We start from the raw sequence: 25,334 nt of genomic DNA, 5'->3' as shown, positions 1-25,334 counted from the left end.
GAAAAAAAAATTTCTTCTTTAACTTTCCTTGATGGTTTGCGATATTCTTGAATAATTTCCAAGTTAAGAATCATAATAGAGTCATAAGAGCCATTAAAACTCCTTAATTCACTTCTCAGATGATTTAAATTCAAGTGTTATAGAAAAAATGTATCTCTTTTGGTTTCCTCATTTTAAAATTGTGGAAATTACACAATTTTTTGCAAAATTTATAAAATAATCTCAATCATTGAATGAAAAGTTCCAAATTTAGCTTATCTGCCCTGTAATATTCGAGTCTCGGGCATTAGTCGCTTATCATATTTGCAAAATTACATATTCAGAAAAAACCGGCACTGTCACTTTTTTTCTTTTGCAAGATTCAAGATATTTTAATTTACTCCAAGTTTCGCCCAAAAAAATTATTAAAAAAAGTGATAAGAAACGGAATTATTCAAAATTTAAACTTTATTTTATCCATTGGCTATTGTACAATAGATTTTATTTCTCAATCTCGCTAAAAGAAACTCTTCATCAAAGCTCATTAACGAAAAGTTTTAAAAGATTGGTTGAAGCCCTGACGAATATGCTCTTAACCCTTTAAGAGCCGATTTTCATCCCATGGCTTAATTTTGTATATTTTTTAAAATATATTTTCAGTCACAATACAGTGCAGGACTATGTCTTTATGGCTCCTAAACATTATGGAATTATACAAGAACATTCCCGAGAAATCATAATCAGAAAGAACTAAAAACGGAAAATTTTAAAGTCGAGATTTATGGCCCAAAATGTCTTATCTGAATTCAAAGTACCTTTAAATTTTTAGTACCTGTAGTCCACCGGATTGTTTACGGTCCTTAAAGGGTTAAGGGAAGAAAATCTTTAAAAATGCATGTTTAAGTATTCGTTGAGTGAGTTTTTCACAAATTTTTCCAACTCATCCCAGTAGAAATGAAAAATCAGTTTAGCCTCATTTTTGTCTTCCACTGAAAATTTCCTCAAAATGAATATTCTCCTTTTGAAGAAAAGATATAAAATTTTTAGAAATTTATGTGAAATCTTGGAATATTTGTTTAAACATGAGGAAAAATATAAACGCACTTTTTCCAAGAAGGCTAAGGTAAGTTTCTTAAGAATTCGTGCTGACTTTAAGTGAAAATTCTCCCTCAACCATCTTCTTACTCAACTAATTTCAAAATGTTTAAGGAGAAGATTCTTAGAACATAATTATACTATCGATCATCATTTGTGTCCTGCCTATATAATAATTTCCAATATTTCCTTAATCAATATTGTTAGTTGAATAACCTTGATTCTGAGTATATCTTCATTGCGATTAATTGATTTCGTCACTGGAAGTATTTAATTTTTCCTTTTGTACTGACACTTGACCGCATTTTTTTTTTCATCTCACAGCAGAGTGTTTCTCTTAATTGCATTCCCCATATTTTTTCTTTAAATAAAATTATAAATGTTTTGATTTAGCCTACAAGGTTGCAAAGATCACCTTTTGACCGCGCCGTGTTCTCATTCCACCACCGTTTATCACCCATTTTTGCACACAGCAAAGATATGCAAATAGAGAGTTTTTTTTTGGAAAATTTTCACAGTGATTGTCTGACGGATGATGATTATTTTGGGATTTATTTTGATGTATTATTTTAATCTCACTCACTTTTGCATATTTTGCGGTGAGATATTGCTTGAGAAATTCTGTTGAACTCGCGCACGCGATCATTTTTTTTTGTGTAGTAGCCAATGAGTGGGGGTGGATGCAGTTTAGAAGTAAAATGTAGTTCTATTGATGGAATTTTTATTCACTTGTACACAAATCAATCGCGGACCTCGTTCACGGCATACAATGCGATCGAGGTATCAGTTGAGATGAAATTGTGGAAGCAGAAAGATAAACTGCTCGTGACTGCTCTGTATCTCCAAAATAAGTGTAAGTTTCGGGGTATCATTTTGTCAAACATCTTAAAGTGATCTTCGTGATCTTCGCCCAAAACTTACAATTATATGTGGTGCACTTGTCATCTGAAGAGCGGAGGCACTGCGAGGCAATAATATTTGTAGGCACAAAACAATATTCTTTGTGGGTGATAAGGAAGATACGAGAGATGGTGAAATTTTTGGGGGAGAGTCGCGCGCGCGGTACGATTGAGTGCTTCAATACTTTTGTCGCGGAGTGTGTGTGCCCCTTATCAGGAGCCTTTGATTTGCTCTCAGTGCGCCCCTTATCACCTTCTCATATGACCAGAGATGAGTCGTCCCAGCTTCTCAGTATTCAGATGTGCCTCAGACGAGGAAGTGTGTGGATTTTTCTCTCAGAATCAAACAACGTGACTTTCAAGACGTTCTTGAGCATTGTCAGTTAAGTTTGTCTGGCGCAAAAGGAAAGTGACTGAGAGAGAATGTTCAGTTTGGATCTTCAGTGATTTTTTTGTGAATTTCTTTAACGCACCCAACGCCCACACAACGTGGCAAAATACACCTGAATTAAGCAAAAAAAAATTAGGGCAATAGTAAAGCCCGCATAATGAAGCCCTTAAAATTCTTCATTCACTCGGATCAAGAGTGTGAGTAGGATATTTTCCCAGAAAAAAAATCGCCCCAGGATTGAGCTTTCTATACATGCTGTGTAAATGATTCATATGTGTGCCAAATTCTGTAATTTAATTCCAAAAGTGATCAAATTAAGATTCCAAAAATTTTCCATTCTAATAATTTCTTTATAAAATTTATATGTAAATATCATAAAAGTGCTCAAGTAATCCTGAGAATGCAAATCTCGGGGATCACAAAGAAGTTTACATATAAAGAAAGAAATACCAACGAAGTAATCTAAGCCTAGGAATCCCCATAAACGCAATAAACTGTTCGGGAAATTAGATATCTCTTTGTCAAATAAAATGTGAATGGTTTTCCCCTTGTTCTTGTTTATAATAGAACGATTTACATTATACAATATCATTGTAAGAATTGAATGAATATTTAACTCTGAATCTTTTAAGACTTTTTAGACAATTAAAAACTAATAAAATAAATTTATTCGAATTATAAACGTAATTACTATCGAAATTTATAATTCATCTTATTTTCCTAAATAAAATAAACACGCTGTTTAATAGAGATTTAGATGCATCTGTATCATTTAACAATTGTTTAATTTAAAATAGTCAGGGATTTTAAGGACGATAAATTGAATTGCAAATACGAATATAGAATTTTTAAACGGTTGTTCTTTTTTATACTTTAAAACTGAAATCAAGGCGAACATTCTTACACAGTTTAAAATCTGTAAACTTGAATAAGATTAACCCAATTTTGATTTTGTGTTCAATTTTACATATTAAATTGAAAATTGGAAAAAGGTGTTGTCTAATTAATCTTTATTTTTTATCATAAAAAATCACCTAAATAAATAACCGAAAAAGCTGTAGAAATGGTTAGATAAATGGTTAAGAGCTTTAGGAAGGTAAGACGTTACTTAACTGTTTGTTTCAACCCGCAGAAAATTAGAAGTTGAGGATAATTTACCCTCAATATTCAATTCAATTCAGTAAATGATACAAAATAAAATCAAGGGTTTAGCATCAATTACAATAGCTGTGACATCTTCCACGATTATCTCAGAAAGAAGTGTCCCAGAAGAAAGTTCCCAAAATCTGCCGTTTAAACTCGCGTGATTAAATATTTGAACACTCTCGGTGAAAAAATTTGAGGCCTCAATGACGTGTGCTTTTTCCGACGTCCCCACAGACACGCGTGCTAAAACATTGCGTGCGGTGCAAATCTCTCCGCGCAGAACAACTACTGAGTGCAAATATTTTACCTACCTCTCTTACTCATGAAACAGCCTCCCGACATTGGCCCACATTTGAACGCACTTTTCTCACGGAGCTTTATATTGTCTGTTGCAGCTCTTCCCATTCTGCAGGTCAAGGAGAAGGACGCGACTTCTTATGGCACCAGCAACAGGAAAGACTTATCCCCGTCGCCGGAAAAGAGCGACCAAGTCAGGCTCAAATACCCCACGGCAGTTTATCTTGTCCTTGGCTCCAAATTCTTTGAGTCCTTCGCTGCAAATGGTGAGCTGAGCATATAAAAACATACAATGAATCATTGTTTTTTTTAATTTTTTTATGATGATATTTATCATTTTGATCCTTTTAAAATTTATTACTGACTTAATTCATAAAAATCTGAGAGAGAGAGAGAGAGAGTTAAAGAAATTACATTGAAGAAAAATTAAAGAGAAAAAGAAGAACCTTCAATCAAATTAAATAAGGATAAAATGCATGGAATGTATAATATTCAGATTACTTCTCAATAAAACACAATTAAATATTTAAGGACAGATTCAACGTTTACAATTGCATTTCAGAAAGTAGCCTATGGTAGCACTACACAGTACACTATAATTAATATTTAATTGAAAACAAAGTATTAATTTTACTTTACTGTAAAATATACAAACAAACAACAAACATTTCACAAAATTCTCCTTTCAATGATTTAAAATATATTTTATTAAATTCAACCTTAAACCCCATTAGGAAAGGTTATGGACATGTATACATAATTTGTAGCTTTTACAAATTATGTACATTTTCTTTATCTGCGTTTTTTCTTTACTTGAATTAAGTAAGTTATAGAAAAAATCTGCAATATATAATTTCATGATTTTTCATGCCATACATCGCATAAATGATGTAGCGAAATGACGCATGATTTTTATGAGCAAATATTGCAAAAAAATTAGAAAAGCTTTTTTTTTTAGTTTTGTCAAGTTCTGTGCATTCGTAATTAAAATTATTTTTGCTTGTGTTTTTTTTTAGGAGTCAGAAGTATCCTGGCACTCTACCTCAGGGACTCTCTGAATCTCTCGGAGAGCCTCGCAACGACAGTCCTGCACATCTTTAATTTCTTTAGCCAATTCTGCCCTATTTTTGGCGCCATCCTAGCCGATAGTTACTTCGGAAATGCCAAGTGAGCCCCTGGGAAATTACTAACTCTAACAGGGATTACTTTTCAATCATTTTCTTATCCTTTTTTGAATGATTTTTAACTCTTTTTCTTCTTCTCTAGAACGATCTTCTATTTTATGCTTTTCTACGCCCTTGGCTATGGTGGGATTACCCTTGTCACTCTTCCATTCATTAAAGCCTCAATGGAGTGAGTATCATTGACATACCAGGAGGATTCTCCTATGAAGGTGCACTGAAGGAGAAATTTTTGCATTTCAGTATTATAGTCTTTCTGTCCTTGTTCCTAATTTCCGTTGGCAATGGTAACATCCGGGCGTGCATAACGAGCCTCGCGGCTATTCAATTTAAACTTCCTGAGCAGAAGGTATCTCTGCAGAAGTACTTCTCGCATTACTACTTTGTATACACAATGGGGGTCCTGTTGAGCAAGATCATCACCCCATCGATACGAGGACTCAGTGGGAATTGCTATGGGATTGTTTTTGGTTTCCTAGCGATTCTCTTTCTCGCATGTTGGAGTAAGTTTTTTTTTTATTAACTTTTACCTCAAGGGAGTTTATTCATTTTTATGCTCTCATATTGTGATCATAAAAAATCTTAAAAAGTTAAGTTTTTTACAATTTTTTTTTCTTATCTACGAAGCCTCAAAATAAATAAACTTTTTTCTCGATTTAATTTTTTTAAATTATCTAATTTAATTTATTTCTTTGCAGTTACTTTTCTAATTGGAATGTTCTTCTACAAGAAGGAGGAGGTGAATCGTCAGAATATTCTCGTCCAGGTAGTTGGATGCATTTGGTATGCATTGGTGAAGTACATCAAGAAGGAGAATGTCCACGCCAATTGGCTGGATAGCTCAATTGGGAGATATTCAGAAGAATTCGTCCGGGATGTTAGAGCCTTCCTCCGAGTCATTCGGCTCTACATCCCCTTGCCCATTTACTGGGCTCTGCTGGCACAGCAGGACTCCAGTTGGACATTTCAGGCAACAAAACTCGATACGACGGTCTTTGGCTGGCGCCTGGAACCTGACCAGGTTAAGGCAATGGGGCCATTGCTGCTCCTTCTCATGATTCCCTTCTGGCAGAATGTCGTCGTTCCGCTACTACATCGTACAACTGGATGCCAGATCTCACCACTTTTTAGTGTGGCACTAGGTGGAGTATCGGCTGCATTATCCTTTGTGTGCTCCGGCATCCTGGAGGTGCAGATTAATAAATCTCCCGCGGAGAGTATATCATTTGCCTGGCAAATTCCGCAATTCTTCCTCTTAATGATGGGTGAAGTACTGCTGTCGATTCCGGGATTGCAATTTAGCTTCACCCAGGCACCGGCTACCATGAAATCCGTCCTTACGGCATCGTGGTTCGTCAACAATGCCATTGGGAATCTCATTGTGGTCATTGTTACCGAGCTGAAGCTCACATCGTCACAGAGTTCGGAGTACTTCTTGTACTCTTTCCTCATGATTTGTGGCATAACGTGCTTCACATTTATGGCTGGGAATTACGATACACCCACCCAGGTACCTCCGGAACCGCTCCCGGAGAAATATATCATCCTCGCAACGGATAAATCTGATAAATCCGCATCTGTGTGATTCCAACAGTGTGTATACTATTTTTTAGGATTATTTTCAATAAATCACGTATTTATTTAGGACTTAGAATTGGTAGGAATTAATTCCTGGAGCGACCTAGGCGCTGGATGAAGCATCCCTTGAAGGAGTGCAGCCTCACATCGATTTCACCCTCTTCGAGCTCATTGAAACGATAGACATCCTCATAGCAGGATGGGGATATGCATTCCCGAATGCAATTTGTACGAAGAATTCCTGGTTTAAGGGCACTGCATTTGCTACTCTGGTCACAGGCTGATTCAAATTCCCGAAAAGACAATTCCTGGACAGAGAGAAGATTTTAAGAATTTCTTTTCCAATTTTTTTCTTTGGTCCTGGTAAACTTACATTCTTGTTGTTTTCCTTGTAATCAAATTCTGGGAACGTGAACGTTTCGCCGGATACCTGCAGACCTGCCAGGAAGAGAACCACCAAAAATTCCCTAAACAGCATTTTAGGGCACTTCTTCTGACATTATCCAAACCTTCCCCTTATCCTTAAAATACCCACATAATGCTCTCTGTCTTGCACTGGGAAAATCCTTTTTCCTTCCGAACAGCGCATGTGCCACATTTTTGCTTCACCATGCGGGTGGAGGAAAAATTGAGAGCGGGAAAACCCCTCAAGCTGGGAGCTTATTTCTCCACAGGATTTCCTTTTGAGAACAATACTTGAGCTTTTTGGGAAGCGGATATGTTGTTGCTGAATTGTAATTTGGTCGCGGAAGGTGATTAGTGGGGGAGAGCAATGAAAAGAAAACACGAACATTTGGACACTTCCCCTCAGCATTATTATCCTTTCCGGTATTTTCAAATAAGCATATAAAGAGCATAATTCAGTGGAAAATGTACTTCCCTCGCACATTTCATTGAATAACATAATAAATGTTTACATCATGTTTATTAAGCTAAAGCAAAATTGCCCCAATTGAGAGCGAATTGCATGTGAATTGCATTTCAGCTTGCACACAAAATTCACAAGGTTGAATTTAATTAATTAAACTTTCCATTTTACCAGAGATCCTGGTATGAGAAAATCACGGAAATTTTAAGCAAATGCAATTTTCTTATTGTTCTCTAAAACCATATAGATTTAAACAAACAAAGAATTTATTTTATGCACGTAATTTTATTGGAAATTGATTCTAAAGAATTTCGTGGAAATTTTCCTGCTTTTGAACTTTCTCTCAGATTAGTTTGTTGCATCTTGAGGAGAAATGATTTATTTTAATATTTTTGAATCTTGTAGTAGTGACTAACTTTACCCCAATATATCCTAATTGAATTTTGCACGTTCAACGGCTTTTTTGGGATGTGAGACTCACTTGCGGCCATCTTGAAAATTTTTAATTTATGGTTAGTAAACTCAATCTTTACTAATTTCAACTTTTAAGTCATTTTCAATACATTTTCAATATCTTTAATGTATTGTATTAAGATTGATAATCTAAATCTACGCCGTCTACGCCTTATAGATTATTGACTCATTTTGCCCCAGTTTCCCTCAAATGTTCCATTATTCAACTAAATATAAATTCTAAATGAAGGAACTGTTTATTCTCTTTAATATTTTACTAGCTCACAGGACTCACCTCCACACGATTTTATTTGTAGTTCTAAACTTGACCTTTATGCAGGACTTTTCTCTAAAAGTGAATAATGAACCCATTTCACAGCAGTAAAGTTAATTAAAAACGCCCTCTAACTTATCGCAAATGAGGTGCAATATTTTACTATTTTCCCTCCACAACACTATCCTGCGAGTCTTATCTTGAGGTCACCTTGGTGTGCAGCAAAAGAAAAGGAGAATATGTGTGGGAATTTCTCCATTCAGCTGCACCAGATGCACTTCATTGCTCTATATTTGCACTAAAATTCAAGTCAGATTGAATATCTTTACTTACGAATCAGGCATACCACAGCACACATTCTCCTTTTCCTTTATCCTGTTTGGCAACAATGATTGATGATTCTTCATTTCTCAAGGTGTGGGTATGTGTTCTTCGTGTGTGTGATTCGTGAAATTCAATCAGAAGAAAATCAAACATGGATTGGGGCAATCAGTGTCAGAATTTTAAATGAAATAAAATCTATTGGATTGCAAATGGATTTTCTGAGCAATGTGGAAATTGATGTGTGGAGGGTAAAATTTTGGGCGTCTTACTTTAGGTGGTAGGTTGTACCCCAAAAATAGGACATTCCCCAGATATCTCATAACTTATTCATCTTCAATTCTTGTGTGCCGCGGGAATAATTCATGAGGATATCAATAGGGACGCGCATAAAATCGCGAAGTTGTTTGGAGGAGCTCTCGTATAACAATTAATTTAATTTCTTTATTTTTAGAAAAGGAAAAATTTTCCGAATTCTCAGGAGTAGCAATTAATTGCGCCAAATAATTCATGAACTGTTTCTGTTTAGAGAGGACACTCTGGCGATGGGCTGGTAGGGAGGGGGGGTACGGAGCTTTTATATGATGATGGGTGGGTGTTTTCAACTCTTGAGCGTCTTCAGCATTGCAGGATACATTCCACTTTTTGGATGAAAGAACGAGTCAATAGACTGTTTGACTTTCTCCTTGTTATATATAGTCGTCTTGTAATGGGAAGAAAATTGGCGGTAGCCCAAAATTGCCTTCTTCCTCGCAATTACCTTCGCCCCCTTCGCCAGAGTGAGGAAAAGAGATTGAGTAATACTGTAAAATATATGAGAATAGAGGAATCCTCCCATAGAATCCTTGCACACGGAAGTGAATTCAACAACAAATGGCACTTCCGCTCGCCATCGGAAAGAGAAATATAAATATATAGATACATAGCATACGCGGGAAAAATGTATAAATATATGGAAGAATATATTGGTGTTGAATTTCAATGCAAAATTTCAATTCGTGCAGATCATTTGTCACAGCTGAAGATGGTAATTCTCAACCTCCAATTGCATAGAATGGTGTGTATGGATAATTTGAGCGAATTTTCAACCATTAATTTCACGGCAAAATTCCACGGCATGGAAGCCAATTTCTCATGGCGTGCAATTTAATGCGAATACCATTCTCTCTACGTGTTCCTCGGCAATTTGTTTCCCACCGGCACGTCCCCCCTATATTTTGTACCATATAGCTAAGGTACATAGCACCACACAAAAATCATATTTTGTGGCAAAACTGTGCCGTTTTTCTTTGGCGCGAAAATCCACGCCGCGAAGGATTTTCCTTTGTGGGCAAAAAGACGCGCAGGAAGTACCGAAAGAGACCTCGAATACAACATAGTGCATGTTCGAAGGAAAAAGTGATCCAATTCCATGTTAGAGTCGTGTTGTAGCAAGTGGGGGTTTGGGGTGGATTTTAAGGTCACGCACATCAACTTAATTCCTCAACGTTGGGCCGGTTGATAAGCATCGGAATTAAATTGATTTTTCAAGGATTCCCCGTTGTACATGTATCTTCAACGAGTGGCATACTTTTTATACCACATCCACGAACTGCAGGAGCTTCAACTTCTTTCCTCCTCTTAAAAGGTCAGCAAAAGAGAGATTTCCCGCCAACTGCCCGCCCACTTTAGCCCGGAGTACATAAAGTGTGTATACACTGCAGCTGAAGAAAAAGTTCTCAAGTGGTGAGTATGGTGGAGAGCAAAAAGACATGAACTCAAAGGATTGTTGGGTAATGGCAGGTCATTATTAGGTTGGAAACGTTCCCAGTAAGTTTATTTTATTTAGTGTCTCTATTTATTGAATGCAATCAAATGCAATTTGTGGGTTTCATGCTAAGCTTGCAGTTTAAACGGATTTAGGATGAATTTAAAAAGTAATTTGTCCGTTAGTCTTTTGGTTTAGTCATCAGTTTATCTGTTCTATTTCCAACGTTTGTCTGTTTGTTTGTTTGTGAGTGCATTCCTTAGTTCTTTTGTCTGTCTGTTCAGAATCTTTGGCCAGATATTTCATTTGATTGTTTATCTATCTATTCATTTGTTTGTCTGTTTATTGGTCGCAATCGAAAAAATAACGATTAAACGGAAGCTCTAAGATAATGTTGGTTTTACAACGTATCTATATCAAATTCTCATCTAGAAAAGCTTACATCTTCTCAGAGCTTTCGGTCCTGCTCGGAGCCTTCATCAGTGGCTACAGAGATTTTTTTTTTTGAAAAAGAAAGAAAAATTTCCACATTCAATCACTGGGAATTACGTTTTCTGTTCGTCCGACCGTTCTTTCGTTCGTATTTTGCCAACACAATTTTCTAAATAAATCAGAAACATTGCTACCTGACATAGTTTTTATATAGCACTCAATTTTCTACACGTTCTAACGCCATTCTGGCATTATGTTGCCATCATATAAATCAAAACCACAACTAAAACACATGCCCAAAAGCCGGCAAGAATAATGTACAGTAGGGGTTCATCACAACGCTTTTTCTTTCCTTACAGCAGGTTTATAAAGTTAAAAATTATAGGGCTATTGAGTAATCCCTTCGTGCTCAAAAAAGAGATTCTAATGCCACTTTTTAAAATTCTTCTGTGATTCTTATTTTTCTTTATTTTCTTACTCCTACCAGAATAAGCTGCAGATTGCCTTTTTTGGCTACGTAACATGGCTATACTCTGTTATTCAACTGTATAATACGAAAAATTATATTTTACCTGGGTTTCAAGTTCCAACTCATAACTTTCAACACTTTAAAAGAGATTTTTTTCTCAAAATGAAAAATTAAATTATTGTAAATTTTCCAGTAAATAAATTCTTTTACAGCTGAGATATAAAAGAAAAATCAGAAATTGGGGCAGCTTTAAACTCACATGGTTTGTCTTACTGAGGCATGATTCCTACGTTCTGGGTGGAATGAGCCTCGTGGGAATCACGAAGAAAAATTTCCTTTGGGTCAATAATTCAATTTTCTTCCGGTCAGTGCAATTTTTCACCTCTATTTGGATTGCGGCAAACGATGGAGGAAAATTGGGGGTGGAAAATGGGGGTGGCTGAAGAAATTGGTTCATCGTGTTGTCGGATAAATTGGTTGGATTTGGCTTAATTGCCATATGAGATATTTAATTAGAATCCATGAGGTTTTGTTGCGTGAACGTGGAGTCGGGATACAACAAGTATATATGGTGAGAACTTTGACCCTCTGTCCCGCGGAATCGATGGCGTCTGCGCCAGAACAGCAAGCTCCTCGTTTGGGGAAAATATGGAGCATCGCGGGAGTCAGTTTTGGCAGAGAACCTTCTCGTGAGCGGACACACAGACAGCCCTCACGGTGCACCTGATCAGCTTCCAATACCTGACTACTGCACCAACTACTGTCTACCATATTACCAGCATTGAGTGTGAACCCCAGAAGCGCGTGACCCACCTACCCGTGTCAATCACCACAAGAGTCGTGCTCCCCCCTCATTCCCCCTTTGAATATAAAGTGAATGGTGATAACCCAGAGGGAGCACTCATCTCGTGGAAATACCCATCTGTAGTGGAAATATCATACATTTGTATTCCAATGAGGGCCTTCGGGGTGTGAGTGACAAAGGAAAGTGAAGTGTGGGAGGCTGAAAGAAAGAAAAGAAAAAGGAATCCCTACATACAGAAGAAAAGTGAATAAAGTGCTGAGAAAAAGAATCCAGTGTGGGAGCTTAGTTTTGATGAGGCTCCCTCACCACGTCTCAACGGCACCGCTACAGCTCAACTAAAAAAATATACATATATATTTGTAAGTTTCATCCTTGCACAAGTTTCTCTGCCCATCCCATTTCTTAATTTAAAATTCAAAACTCGTGCGCTTCTGTCTAGGCGGAGGTGGGTACTATAATTGATAGAATTAAAGCTCGCCCTTTAATTCCGGTGAGGTGGGTCAAACGTACCGTACGTGATTTATGAATGTTTTATTTTAGGTACCTTTTTTTTTGTGCATCACACAGTGTCATCAAAAAGATGACTTTATTGACAGCCATGACTATAACTCGTTTTATTGCATCCACATAAACTCGTGGAAATTTTAAGAGGGTGCTCTGGTGTACAAGCTAAATGGCATGACTTGCAGATGAAATGTCATTAAGTCGTTAAAACATACATACGGATATTCCGAGACTCGCTACAGAGTGGTTGGGATTACCATTAGCAATCACGAGTAAGCCTCCCATTACAATATTGTCTTGGACATGACTTGAATAGGAACTTTTTGGCCATTTATACTTTGGGGGGGGGAGCTTTAGCCTTATTTCCATTCTTACTCCTTATTATAAGAAAGTATTATGGGATTTTGAGCCAGGGCATTGAAACTTTTCAACAAAGTCTTCTGTTGATAGAGTTTCTTTTGTAGGAGAGACAGATGTTGCCATCTGGAGCAATTTTAGTGTATACTAATTTTGTGACGTTTCGTATGCTTGTTACGTCTTCATCAGGTCTATGAATTAGACTTTATACTTTACTTATAGCTTAGTAACCATATTCGTAAAACAGACCCTCACAGTTACACCCAGAGAGCCCTCTACAACTCTTTTCTTTTTCTTTTTTTTTAACTTGACTTACTCTTGATTTGTTTGCTTTTCTAAATGTTTTTTTTTTTAATTTTACGTAATATTTTCCATTTTTGTTTTCCTCTGCAGCATACGGCGAAAGCTTCACATCCTTGTATTTAATTTTCATATTCAAATAACATCCCCATGAACTCTCCATCCATTAATCCAAAGTTTTGTGCGAAGGAAGATATAAACTTTCTTCTCAGTGACTTAGTACCCCTAAAGATAATCGCGAGTGGAGCCACCACACTGCAGGATATGCTGTGCAAATGCACAAGCTTTGCCATTGTCTCAAGTATAGAATCTTCCCGCACTGTCCTCTCCCGTGAGAACTCCAATTTTCCGTATGTGTGTATAAGCCCCATTCTCAAGGTAATTCTTCCTCCTTCACTTCTACACTCCGAAATAACTCACAATTTTCCACCCAACTCCCCTCCTCAAAAGGATACGGTTCACAACACGAATATGTACATATATAGGGCCTCCTCCACACTTTTTCAGATAAAAAAAAACATATCTGAGAGATAAGAAATTGTAAGCCTTGAGATTTGATCTCTATACCACGATGGTTGGTGGAAAATTTAACTGGATTTTCCGTGCATGATGAAAAGGCAAAAAAAAATTCCACAAGAGGTGGCTTTCAAATGAACATCATCTCACACACACGCACCTTCCGCACCCGCATGAGATGCCAATTAAATGAAATTATTGGATTAAATTTTGGAAGCTTCAAGTGGGACACGAGATAACGCACTTTTCCTTCTCAAGAGCCTACATACATATATTAGGGAATTTGAGGGTGGTCTTGTGTGGGATTTTGTATGAAAAAAAAATCCATTTGGAGCTTACTCCACGCGTGGAAAAGAATATTTTGAGGGATTTTCTGAGATTCAGCTGACGAAGAAGCTGTTATTGCGGTATGGCGAAGTAAACAGGAAGCATATGGAAGGAATAAGGTACTTTAAATTTAACGTAAACACCAAGGGAGGTTCATTACATGAATGTGGTGTACATTATGTTTTTTCTAGGAATCTTTTTGTCAGATTTATTGTTAGATCTATTACACAATTCTGATCAAAAATAATTATTAAATTTTAAATTAGTAATATTTTCGTGTTTTTTTTCCTATTTCGGGATTATTGAACGATTTTCCGGGGAATTAATTATTAAATGAAAAAACGAAGCTTTACCTTTGTTGATTGTGTTGAAAATAGACAGAGAACATTAAACAAAAGTTCTTAGAATGCTTTTAACTCCACCCACTTCAACATTTGAACTGACCTAAATTTAAAAAAAAAATTGAAACGAGCTTTGAAACTAATAAATTCATTGCTAGAATCTTTTAGATCGATTCTTCAACTATTTTCTTTTTATTTAGTGATGTGGTACAAACATCCATTAGAATTACTCACCTTGCTTGAAGATATCAAAGTGACAAATGAACCAAACAACTCGCAAAAAAATTCTATACAGTAGCAAAATGCACAAATATAAATTAAAGTTTCTGATTATGGAATTCAGCACAAAACTTTTGCTTTTATAAAATTAATAATTCAGATAAATATTTGTTTGTTAAAACATGCGAATTATATTTAGCAATTTATTATTTATTATTTAACAATTAACTGGCATTAAAGAATATTAAGTGGGATTAAACATGAAAGGAACTATTTAAATATTTATATCTCATGTGCTGAAATGTAGCTTTGAAAGCTTTTGACGCAAAACAAAAATGAATTGACCACAGAATAAACAAACAAATTTAAAAAAAAAATATTTTAATATATAGAAATTTTTCAGATTTGATTGATAAATTCACTGAGAGATTTATTTTGTTAATTTTATTATTTTGAGCACTTTATATAATTTCCTTTTATTTTATTTAGATAATTTTAAAGCTTAAAATTTTTCAAGTCGTTGGCATTATAATCTAATGCTTAGGCACTCATGCTTATCATTGAGAATGTAGGATATTTTCTTCTATTTATTTAAGAAAAATTCCTCCCAACTTTCTTGAAGTTTGCTTTGCGAAAAGACAAGCATCATTGAAAAATTCCTGAGAAGTCTTCAAACACAAATTCCCATGCTGAACAATTTAATGAAAGAGGAATGTCATTTAACCGCAGGACTTTATGTCCTTATCCACGGGGAATTAAATAGAATTAGCAGGGCGGTCAAACTGACTTGTAGAAAGTTAATATTCACTTTTCCTCTTCTCTTTTCCATTTTAAGTATACCTCGACAGAGATTAAGAAAGTTTTGTAAAAAAAGGAAAGTTTTAGGTGATGTTCTATAAAAAGCTTTTTCTTATCTTCAATTTGAATTTCTTTTTATTTCTCATCTCTTAAGAGAGCAGAAACTTTATTTTAATGAACACTTTAACTCTCCTCTTCATGGTTTTTTTTCTTCTTTTTTGCATAAATTCAAATGAATTGCATTTTATCATGCATTTTTCCCAAACAACCACGTACATTTCCACAAAAATTCTTCCTCTTATCTTCTTCTTTTTATTTCACTTGAGAGACCCTCCATTAAAATTCATTGACTTTGATTCTCAGCAATTTTATCCGCGCGTTGTGTTTATGTGGATTTTTCCATGAAGAGAGAAAGTTGCTTTCCGTTCTCAAAATGTTAATTTCTCACAAGAAGGGTTCTCGAGGAAAGTTGACGTGAAAGCTCGTAGATGGGCGCGGGTGGGAGTATAGAGGCCACGTGAAGTATACGACACCCCCTCGAGAAATGCTTGAAAAGCCCACGATTTAAAGTTTCCGGCACAAAAATCTCGGAAAAGTCAAAAAGGAGGGAGAGCATTTGAAAGTCAATTTCTTGCACTTACCACCCTCATCCCACCACCACGGGGGATGCCAAAAGTTCTTCACTTCTTCAATTAGTACGTTATATGCCGTCTGCCCAGCAGGGGGTGTGTGTGTCGCCCACCCACAGCAAATCAACGGGATGTCACTCTAAATGGGTGCTTATGTGAGGGAAAAATATGGCTTTGGATTTTCTCTGTTTTTCCCATTTCCGTTGCATTTGGCGAAACAATGGCTGGGGGGTGGATTGTGCGGGAGACGATTTCAATAATTTTACATAAAACCTTCTACATCGATGTCCTCCCTCCGGTTGGAAAAGTGCACTCGTGGCACTCTTTTCTCTAGAGAGGATACACCACTACTTTGGAATTTTGCTATATATGTACAAGAGGAAGTTTTCGCAAAAGGAAAAGACCAAGTGCGGCGTGGAAAATTCAGAGCGCGCGTAAGTAACGGGCATGTCGAGGAAAAGTTTAATTTTATCCAAAAACAGCCAAGTTATGGTGAAAAATGATACACTTGAGAGGGAAAAAGCTCAAGAGGTTGAAAATTGAAAATACAAGCATATAGTGTGTTTGTACAAATATTGTGTAAAAGTGTTGATTTTGCATCTGCTGCACTTTTCTGTATTACTTTTTGCTTGTTACATTTGTTTACCGAACAACAGCTGTAAAATTGGCAAGGAAACGTTGAATTTCTATGGGAAATTTTAAATTTTGTTTGACTATCTTTCATTTATTTTTCACTGACGTTTCGATTACGATAGAGCCTTCCTCAGAACATTGAGTCTTTAAAAAATCCTGATAGTTTTGGTACTAATAAAGGGAAACTCAATGTTAGTTCTCTTCTTACTGACATTAAATAATTTTAAAGAATGAATGAATAAAATTTTATTATACCCTTTGCAGACTAGTGCTTAGGGCTAATTTTAAAGAATTCCAATTCTAAGTTTAAATATGGCGATAACCTTTTTTCAAAGTGGCGACCATTTTGAGAAATTTTTTAATCAACTTTGTTTCATTATATTAAAGAGAAGTTCAAGTTTTTTATATAAAATAATGCAGATTTACCCAATTTTCTCAAATCGGGTGGAAAATTTATATTTTTTAATCCTTTTAACCGATTTGAGTAAAATTAAAATGTTTTTTTTTTATTATCATCATTTTCTTAAGCACAAAGTCTTAAAACTATAGACTTTACCTTTCTGAAACACCTAAACTTGTCTAAATCAATCAAATGACTTATTTTGACATTCGCTCAAACATTTCCATGCATAATGTAATACTTTTGATTTAACGTTATAAAAATTAAAAATAAATAAATTTTGAAAAATCCAAAGGGAACTTTGGTAATTTGGTCTATATTAGCTGTGTTTCTTTCAGACACAGCTTTTGTGTACCGAGCAAAATCGAAAGTCGTCAGATCGGGCTCAAACTTGGGATGAGCACGAATTAGGGTCTCCACATTCCAAAAAACGTATGCGCCAAAAAAAATTTTTCCGGCCGGCCGTCCGTCCGGTAATAGATAGAGACTTGCGGTAAACGGCAAAGTTTAAAATATCGACCTGAAGAAATCCGGACGATAGTAAGTAGTAGAAGAAGAAGAAGAAAAATTTTCGCGGGAAACCCGATTTTGTCACAGTTTGGCATTTCTCCTTTTTAGCAAATTGCGCAGCGCACGTTAAATTCTCTCCAAAATTATTAATTGCGTTGAAAATTCTTTGTTAAGAGTAAACAAAAATGTCTGAGGAGGATTATATGATTGATTTGAACGATTTCGAGGCGGTTCATTTTGAAGAGGTGAAGAGTTTATAAGAATAAAACAATAATAAAGTTCCGTTTTTGATGTACTCACAGTCATCAGGTGGGATTGTGCGAGGAATTGTTAAGAACGAAAAAGCACCCACAAACCCAATGGGCACACAAGGGAGTCTTTCGGGAGATTTTGATGACTTTGCAGCATTCGAAGGAGATGATGTACCGGACCCTAATGAACCGATCTCATCAATATAGATAATGGGCCTAATTCAGCGACCAAGAAACCCTTGAAATCTTTGAATTTTGTACTCAAATTTCAAGATTTCAAGAAAATTTCAAGGGTTTCTTGGTCGCTGAATAAGGCCCAATGCAGTAAATAACTTCTTGAAAAAGGTCCGTCTGACCAATTCGCGCAGTCGTGGGCAACAGCAAGTGAGATTAAACACTTTTCGACGCATTTGCCCGTGTCCGAAATGGAAGTCATCCACAAACAGGTATACAAGGTATAAGGAGTGAAATTGAAATTAAGTTAATGTTTTTTTTTTTTTTAATTTAAAATCCGGATACACACAGCAGCAGATATTTAATTCACAAGTAAATAATATTGAAAATTTAAAAGTTTTCTTTCGTTTTTAATTTATTTCACAACAACAACCTCATAGTTTATTAATTTCTCTCAAAATTAGCATTGAATTTATGTATTTTGATGTTTTGTGTACTGTAGTATTGATTACTTATGCAAAATTCCCATTCAGGATATGAAATTTATTGGAAAATGGGAAATATAAAATAAATTCACCCACCAAGCGACAAATAAATGTAAATTATTTTAATGGAAACAATCGATGAGGTCATTTAATGCAATTTTAAAAAAAGAAAAACGATATCGTGGTAAATCATTGTAAATTATGACAAATTGCAACTTATTAATAAAATATGAATAAAATTGTTCCAACAGTGTCGATAAATAAGGAAAAGGTTATAAGAGATTTTAAATGGAAATGCTTGTTAGACATGCAAAATCAATTATGCAAATATGTAAACTTTTTTAGAGCTTTTGCAAATTTCTTGAAAAAATTTTTTTGGCCCTAGTCTCTCCTATAAAATTATATTCCTTTCTTAATGAGAAAATATCTCATCTGTATTATTTTGAATTCTGACGTGGGTATTTAATGTTTTTGCTAATCCGGTCTTCGTCAGTAGGGGCTTGTGTTTTTAACCAGGAATTAAAAGGAAAAAAAGAAAAATAATCCGTTGCCCAACCCGATTCAATTTAGACAAAGAGATTTTCAGTTTTTCTATAAATATTATATTTTTGCCTTTTTCTCAAAAAGTTTCATGTTATGTAATTTAGTAACGATTTCCTCGTGCTATGTAGTTTTGTTCTGTGATAGTCTTGGACGTTTCCAGGAGTTTTCATAAGGAATGTACAATTTGATCCATTGAGAAATGCTTGGAGGGAGCCGAAAGCTCTGGAAGAAGAATTTGAGTTTTCCTTTTAACTCATGGTTAAAAAGAAAAGCCCGGATTAGCAAAAACATTATCTCATCTGTATTTTCGTCCAGGAGCTCACAGGAATATAGCTGAATATTTTATGAACGAAAATAAACTCTTCATACAAAAGTTTTAAGTAAACTAAAAGTTTGAAAAAAAAGCGATTTGAGTTGTTAAGCTTAAGACCAACATTGAGACTAACTTTCTGTTTATCTTTCGGTTTTAGAAGAATATAATTTTTTGCGCAAAGTTGACTAACAACAATCTTCAAAAAAAACTAATCCACACCTCAAATGGAATTTCAGGAATATTATTTCAGAGATTTTTGGGCCAAGAAGAATTTTACACCCCACATAGAATCCTCTGCAATCAATCAATGTTACTGTTTGATCCGTCTAGCACGCCATTAGTGTTGAATATCGCTGCATGATTTATTAAAAAGAAATGCAATTTATCCGTCGAAATTATGAGCGTTTTTGCTCTTTGAAACATCAACATTATGGGTCGTTGTGGAAAGTATCATTAACATAAATTATAAATGGTATTTTGAAATTTTCACACATCAAACTGGAATAACAATCCCACCTCCGCGTGTTGGAATTTCAAAAAAATTTACTATGTCAATCATGGAGGTATTTTTTAACCCATTTAGCCACAAACATTTCCATAGGGTAGATAGGTCCATAGTTGAGTTTTTGCACCAAATTTTTACTTTTTTTTTTGACCATTTTGTATAATTAATCTTAAACTTTGGTAATAATTTTCATTCAATAATAATTTTCCTGAACTTTTGCAAAACATTCCTCTTTTTGTGAAATACTTTTTTATTAGTTACTTTCGCGAAACAAAAGCAATGTTTTGTCATACTTTTAAATTAAATAAAAACTCGTGAAATGGAAATATAAATTAAAAGTACTCCCCTTTTCACTGTATCATACAAAACTTTCGTAATATAGCACGCGGGACAGCAACAAAAGGCGGATAAATGCCAGAAGGTCATCCTGCTTAAATGTTGTACTATTTATGGCATTTTTCTCACTATCAAACGTTCTCCTCTACCCGTGGGGCTTTTTCCGCGAGAAAAAGGACGCGCACCACTGAGAACGGCACGTGATTTATTGCAGTTTGGGGCTTTTCGAAGCCATTCGTCCGTTAAAAGTCTCTTCCTCTTCTCACCATCTCTTATGCATCTCTCCACCCTTAATTGATCTATATATTCACTTTTTTCGCCCATAATTTTTCACACATTCAGCACTGCTTAAAAATTGAAACATACAATTTTTCACACGAAGAAGAGCACAAAAGATAAATTCCAGTTTTTTCTCTCACAGCACACGAAAAGCCAATTTTCCTTTCGATCGCTGAACCACACATTGCTGAAACTTTAATGACTTTAAGGCTTTCACAGTGTTAAATTTTTGGACATTGGCAAATCAAATTGAGGCGGAAGAAGCCTCTGAATGAAATGTCCTATATAAATTATCCCATTGCGATGTGAATAATAGGATTCGGGGGGAAATAATTCATCAGAATGCAGGAAATTCGTCAACAAAAAGACACCCCCCATTGTCCTAATGTTATGGCAGCCGAAGCGGCTAAAAGAGACATTTACATATCAGTCAGGCTTTAAGTCAACTTAATGTGGAGGTTTCGGGTAAAACCAGGCGTCTCCATCTAAAACCTTTAAAGTTTTGGGGGAAATAGATGCGCTAAATAGTACCGACCGTCATTATTCACTTTACATATTCTCACCATAAGTGTATTTATATAGTTCAATTCATCAATTTAGGAAGATTTTTATGATTCCTCAGATTTAAAAAAAAATGTAGCGCCCGACTCACTATCCAGCAAATATTAACCTGCTCATAGAGTGAGTACCCTTAGTTTGGCGGTAATGTAATGGCTGCCCACCCCTTGGCGACGGTCTTCTGCCCTTCAGATAACAAACCCTCAAATACACGGGAGAGAATACGAGAATCCTCAAGAGAATGTAGGAGAGCACTGAGAGAGTAATTATAGGAGAGTAGTAGAGAGGGATGAGTAGAGTAGAGTCAGTAGGAGCTCAGCCTTGTGCGGGTATGGCTGTTAGCTCAAAGTGCTATGTAGATTACCATGAGACGAGGGTAGAGGTTACTGGGGGAGTTGACCAGAGCCCCCTTGTGGTGCCCCCATATGCAGGGCGCCACAAAATATTGAATGTAAATCATAAAAAAATTTCAGGATAATAAATGATAAAATACTTTTAGCGGCAAAAGCACTTTTAAAGGGTTTTTCTTTTTTTTTTGCAATTAACAAAATTTTCACACTTAAATTGATAAACCATTTCCATAGTTGACACTCCATAAAACGATTTTCCATAAAAATTCTAGCGAGAAAAATTGGTTTTACTCTAAAAGCTCGCTACTATGGCTTTTTATTCAAAAGTGCTTTCAATTATATTACTACATATATTCTGCTACATCCAATGCACGTGTTTTTAGTAAAAAGACTTTTTTTTATAAAGAGAATTCTCTTTATTTAAAGGAGGATGGGACAAAGTAGTACATTAGATGATATTTATTTGGGATTTTCTATAAAGAAAATATAGAATAATATTAAAGTTGTGTGCTTGCAATGTTCACATAAAAGAGCTTTTTATGCATTCAGAAAAGCATTTGATGGAGCAACAAGTACACAAGAAAGATTATTTCTTGTGTGAGAAATGGTTCTATTTACATTAAGTATTAATTTTGGGCGAAATTTCCCTCAAATATAAATCAAATTTAAATTGGAATTTTATTGCTGTAATCACCGAAAAGTGGTCGGTTGGTGTGTCTATGTAATTTAGCCACTCAAAACAACAGGCCCTCAGCACACAAGAGCGGTTGCTGTATGGCCGCAGTAAATCACATTCCCTCAATTGGAGTCATCCCCAAAAACACATTTTATTGGTTGGTGCCAAATATGTATATGGCTTTTCCATTGAGATCCCAATCTGTGGTAGCAGGCACGTGGGGTGGGGACGTACAGGCGGGAAGGGGGGTTGATATTCTGTTCATTGCTCGTCTCGTGCTAATTCCGGCGTGTTGTCATTGACGACTGATAATGGATTTACTGGGGCATTCCGATTTTCAAAATATATACGAGGCGATGTAGCCCAAAGCGGCTTCCTCACACGCCGTTGCTCATTTGCTTGCTATATATATCATCATATATATTACTTATATTAGCTGTGCCGGAAATGCGTGCGGATTTACATTGACGCTGAATACCAGATTAATATTATCGCAAACTACCATCGCATACAGCATTTTAGTTAATGTCGCCCCATGGTGTGGGCATTGGAGGGTGAGTGGGTTGCCATGGGGGAGAGGGTGTTGGATTGGGACTCCCCATTCAGTCACGAATATCTGTCGACGAGAACACTCCCATACCCTCACTTGTGGTATATTTTCTCACAATAAAACTCACATTAGCGGATAGAAACGCTCCACGAGTTCTCGTTTTGGACATGGCAATTGTTCTAGCGCGCTCCTCCGCTAGCCTAATTCAATTTTCTACCTGGCACACAAATTCTAGTTTTTTTTTCTCTATAGTCAAACTATGTATGTCTCCCTGACTTCACGTGGAAGGATTTATTTTGCAGTCGAAATACAATTTTCCCGACATGCCATTTGAAATTTTGTTGACGAACGCTCCAACTGACACCTTGTCGTTCGCACTGACCTTTTTTGCACCACAATTTATGGTGCTTAATTATTATTCATTTTTTCTATAACTGAATTTTAATAGATTTTATTTACGTGGTTTTTTATACAATGTATAGAAAATTCTATAAAAGAAATAAATTCAAAAGCTTTTAAATTAAAAAAAAAAAGTTTTTAGATTTTTATAGAGAACAAAATTGGGGTTTAAAGTAGTTTATTCATATTTGTTCATGCTATTTTATATCTTATTCAAAGTTGCACAAAGAACAGATTCAACAGATTTTTCATAAAATTGGAAAGGTTGTCCCCCCTCCTTACATAAAGATTGTTTATCGATCACTTTATGATAAAATAAAAATTTGAGATTTTTTAGATTTGGTCAAAAATTAATTCAAACTTGAAAAACCTTCTTAAAAAAAACGAAAGAGCTTTTCGATGTTTAATAAGTTTTGGAGTTGGAAAGTCCGTAAGTGTGACAAAAATATGTTGGTCTTCCTCTCGAGCGAAAAACTTTTTATTTCTTCAAGATAAAGTGTCCATTTCTTTGGAAAAAGGACGTTATTCACATTATATGCAAATACATTTAAGAGAAGTGTAATCGTTTCCAATTAGAAAAAAAAATCACATTTAAAGAAATAATAAATTACAAGTAAACTTTCTCGTATTCCACTGGAATTAGAAAGGAAAACTGACAAATATTTACCCAAAAATGACAATAATGGCGTTAACATATTTTATTTTTTGTCTATTTTAATGCAGGAAGCATAAAAATACCTTGTCAAAAATCCTCAATGAAACTTAAAAGAATGCTTCCATAAACATAAAAGATGAAAACCAAAATCGTGACGTCATTGTTAAATTTTTTTAGCAAATCTTTACCTGCTTTTCACAAGTGATCCTATAATACAAAATTAAATCTCTTTGGCGATTCCTTTTTCTAATCCTCTACGAAGATTGAAGAATACGCCTATCAAGATTGTTTCCTCGCGTATCGAATTCGCCTAAAGGAAAAATGAATAAACTCCTTTGGACCTCTTTCAATGAATAAATATTTGAAAAGTACAATAAAATGCCCATGAAAAGTGTTTCCCAAAAGATGATGACCGGATATCTTTCTTTTCAGAGAGAAATTTAGAAATTATCATAAAAAAGAAATGATGTATTTTTGAGTTCTGAATTGATTTTAAAGGACTTGAAAAATCGACATTAAAGATAGTACATTTTAGATGAAAGGTTCTTTTGAATAAGAATATACATATAAGGGAATACCTTTATAAAGGAAGCAAATGAGAACGGATATCCGCTTTTCATCATTCCATCAAAAACAGATATTTGAATTCTCGAGATGTGATCCAAACCCACCACCCCCACCCTTAGTAGATTAATTCCATTTTTTTGCTTATTAAAAAAAATAAACCTGGAAAATCCACACACTATAAACCATGAATGAAAATGCAGAAAACTCATCAACTGTAAATTTTTTAATGACAAAATGCTCTTGTTTTTCCCCTACAAAAGTACATAATTATCTCCTTCATTCCCTTATCTGTGTGAACAACAAAAAGACACAAAGTCTGTCCATTTTGTCAGTCCCTGTGAGGGAGTTGAGGGGATACTTGAAAATGTTGTTAAACACTAGAATGGAGAATATTTCGCTGTGTGTTGTTGCAATTTCCCAGCGTAATCAGAGTCCTCGAGTGTTGTGTTTCGTGTCACTCTCTACGGGGTTATATTGCCTGGGTGAATGGGAAAAAAGAGCATATAGCGGGGGCTTCCGGGAATGGAGCGACATTTTCATTTTCTCATGGTATAGGTACTTTAATACCGGACAATGAGGTCGTATACTGGACATGAAAAAAGCATCAAATAATTCAACTCTTTTACTTCGCCACACTCGTGAAGTTACTTTTTTTTTGCACTCAATTAGTTTTTCTGCGAGTTTTCCCCGAGTTTTCCGGCTTGAAACTTTCTATTTTTTTTGTGTGAAAACTCCTTGGATCGCTTTATGACTTTCTCCCTGCTGTGTGGAATTTGTATGGCGTAATTCAGTATGGTGTGTCCTATTCAATTGTACCATATAGTAGCGTACTATGCTGTTGAAATATACCAGCATTTGGGGCTTTTGTAGATTAAGTTCGCATTTACTTTTTCTGCCGCCACATAGAGTCGCATTGGGTGAGTCTCTGTTCGAAGCACACACAAAACCACCCTTAATTTGCACATCCAATTGAATTTATAAGTCTCGGGGAAACCCTCCCCGTACTCACAGCCTCCTGCTGGATTTATAATTCAACCAACTAAACCACCCACAAACCTCCCCAAATGTACTGGTAAGCTGACCAAGCTTACGAGAGCTGTGTTTCTTTCAGTGTACCAATTTTGTGAGAGAAAACTAGAACGCGAATTAATTTAAATACGCGCAAAGTCCAAAAAAGTTGAAGTCATCCCCTATGAAATGTTTGAAAGGCCATATCTCGAGAAC

The 25,334-nt window shown here is 35.6% G+C and overlaps 3 protein-coding genes across 4 annotated transcripts in view; 1 reads left to right on the top strand and 2 right to left on the bottom strand.

The window, feature by feature from the left end:
- Positions 1 to 25,334, bottom strand: part of LOC129793173 (uncharacterized) — a 1,136,769-nt gene that overhangs the window by 117,395 nt on the left and 994,040 nt on the right. The window lies entirely within an intron of this gene.
- LOC129793186 (solute carrier family 15 member 2) lies at positions 1,826 to 6,642 on the top strand. Of its 2 annotated transcripts, none has more exons than XM_055832984.1 (6): positions 1,826 to 1,927; positions 3,906 to 4,073; positions 4,824 to 4,974; positions 5,074 to 5,160; positions 5,232 to 5,491; positions 5,687 to 6,642. In XM_055832984.1, the coding sequence occupies exons 1-6, from the start codon at positions 1,867 to 1,869 to the stop codon at positions 6,571 to 6,573; spliced, it is 1,614 nt and encodes a 537-aa protein (XP_055688959.1). In that variant the 5' UTR covers positions 1,826 to 1,866; the 3' UTR covers positions 6,574 to 6,642. The 2 variants fall into 2 exon arrangements, with proteins under 2 accessions (XP_055688959.1, XP_055688961.1); XM_055832986.1 differs by lacking the exon at positions 1,826 to 1,927 and adding an exon at positions 2,191 to 2,561.
- LOC129793257 (uncharacterized) lies at positions 5,592 to 7,117 on the bottom strand. Its single transcript, XM_055833089.1, has 2 exons — positions 6,940 to 7,117; positions 5,592 to 6,874 (listed from the first exon to the last, which is right to left on the bottom strand). Exons 1-2 carry the CDS (start codon positions 7,042 to 7,044, stop codon positions 6,653 to 6,655), a joined length of 327 nt encoding a protein of 108 aa, XP_055689064.1. The 5' UTR covers positions 7,045 to 7,117; the 3' UTR covers positions 5,592 to 6,652.

The sequence above is a fragment of the Lutzomyia longipalpis genome, chromosome 3, assembly GCF_024334085.1.
Source record: "Lutzomyia longipalpis isolate SR_M1_2022 chromosome 3, ASM2433408v1".
In the NCBI taxonomy this organism is placed as follows: domain Eukaryota; kingdom Metazoa; phylum Arthropoda; class Insecta; order Diptera; family Psychodidae; genus Lutzomyia; species Lutzomyia longipalpis.
The sequence above is the reverse complement of the archived record's forward strand: the minus strand, read 5'-3'. Positions and strand labels throughout refer to the sequence as shown.

Coding starts and splice junctions, on each gene's coding strand:
- LOC129793186 (XM_055832984.1), top strand. CDS start 1,867: ATGAAATTGTGGAAGCAGAAAGATAAACTGCTCGTGACTGCTCTGTAT. Junction 1,928..3,905: donor TCTGTATCTCCAAAATAAGT/GTAAGTTTCGGG, acceptor TGTCTGTTGCAG/CTCTTCCCATTCTGCAGGTC. Junction 5,161..5,231: donor TTCATTAAAGCCTCAATGGA/GTGAGTATCATT, acceptor TTTGCATTTCAG/TATTATAGTCTTTCTGTCCT.
- LOC129793257 (XM_055833089.1), bottom strand. CDS start 7,044: ATGCTGTTTAGGGAATTTTTGGTGGTTCTCTTCCTGGCAGGTCTGCAG. Junction 6,875..6,939: donor ACAAGGAAAACAACAAGAAT/GTAAGTTTACCA, acceptor CTCTCTGTCCAG/GAATTGTCTTTTCGGGAATT.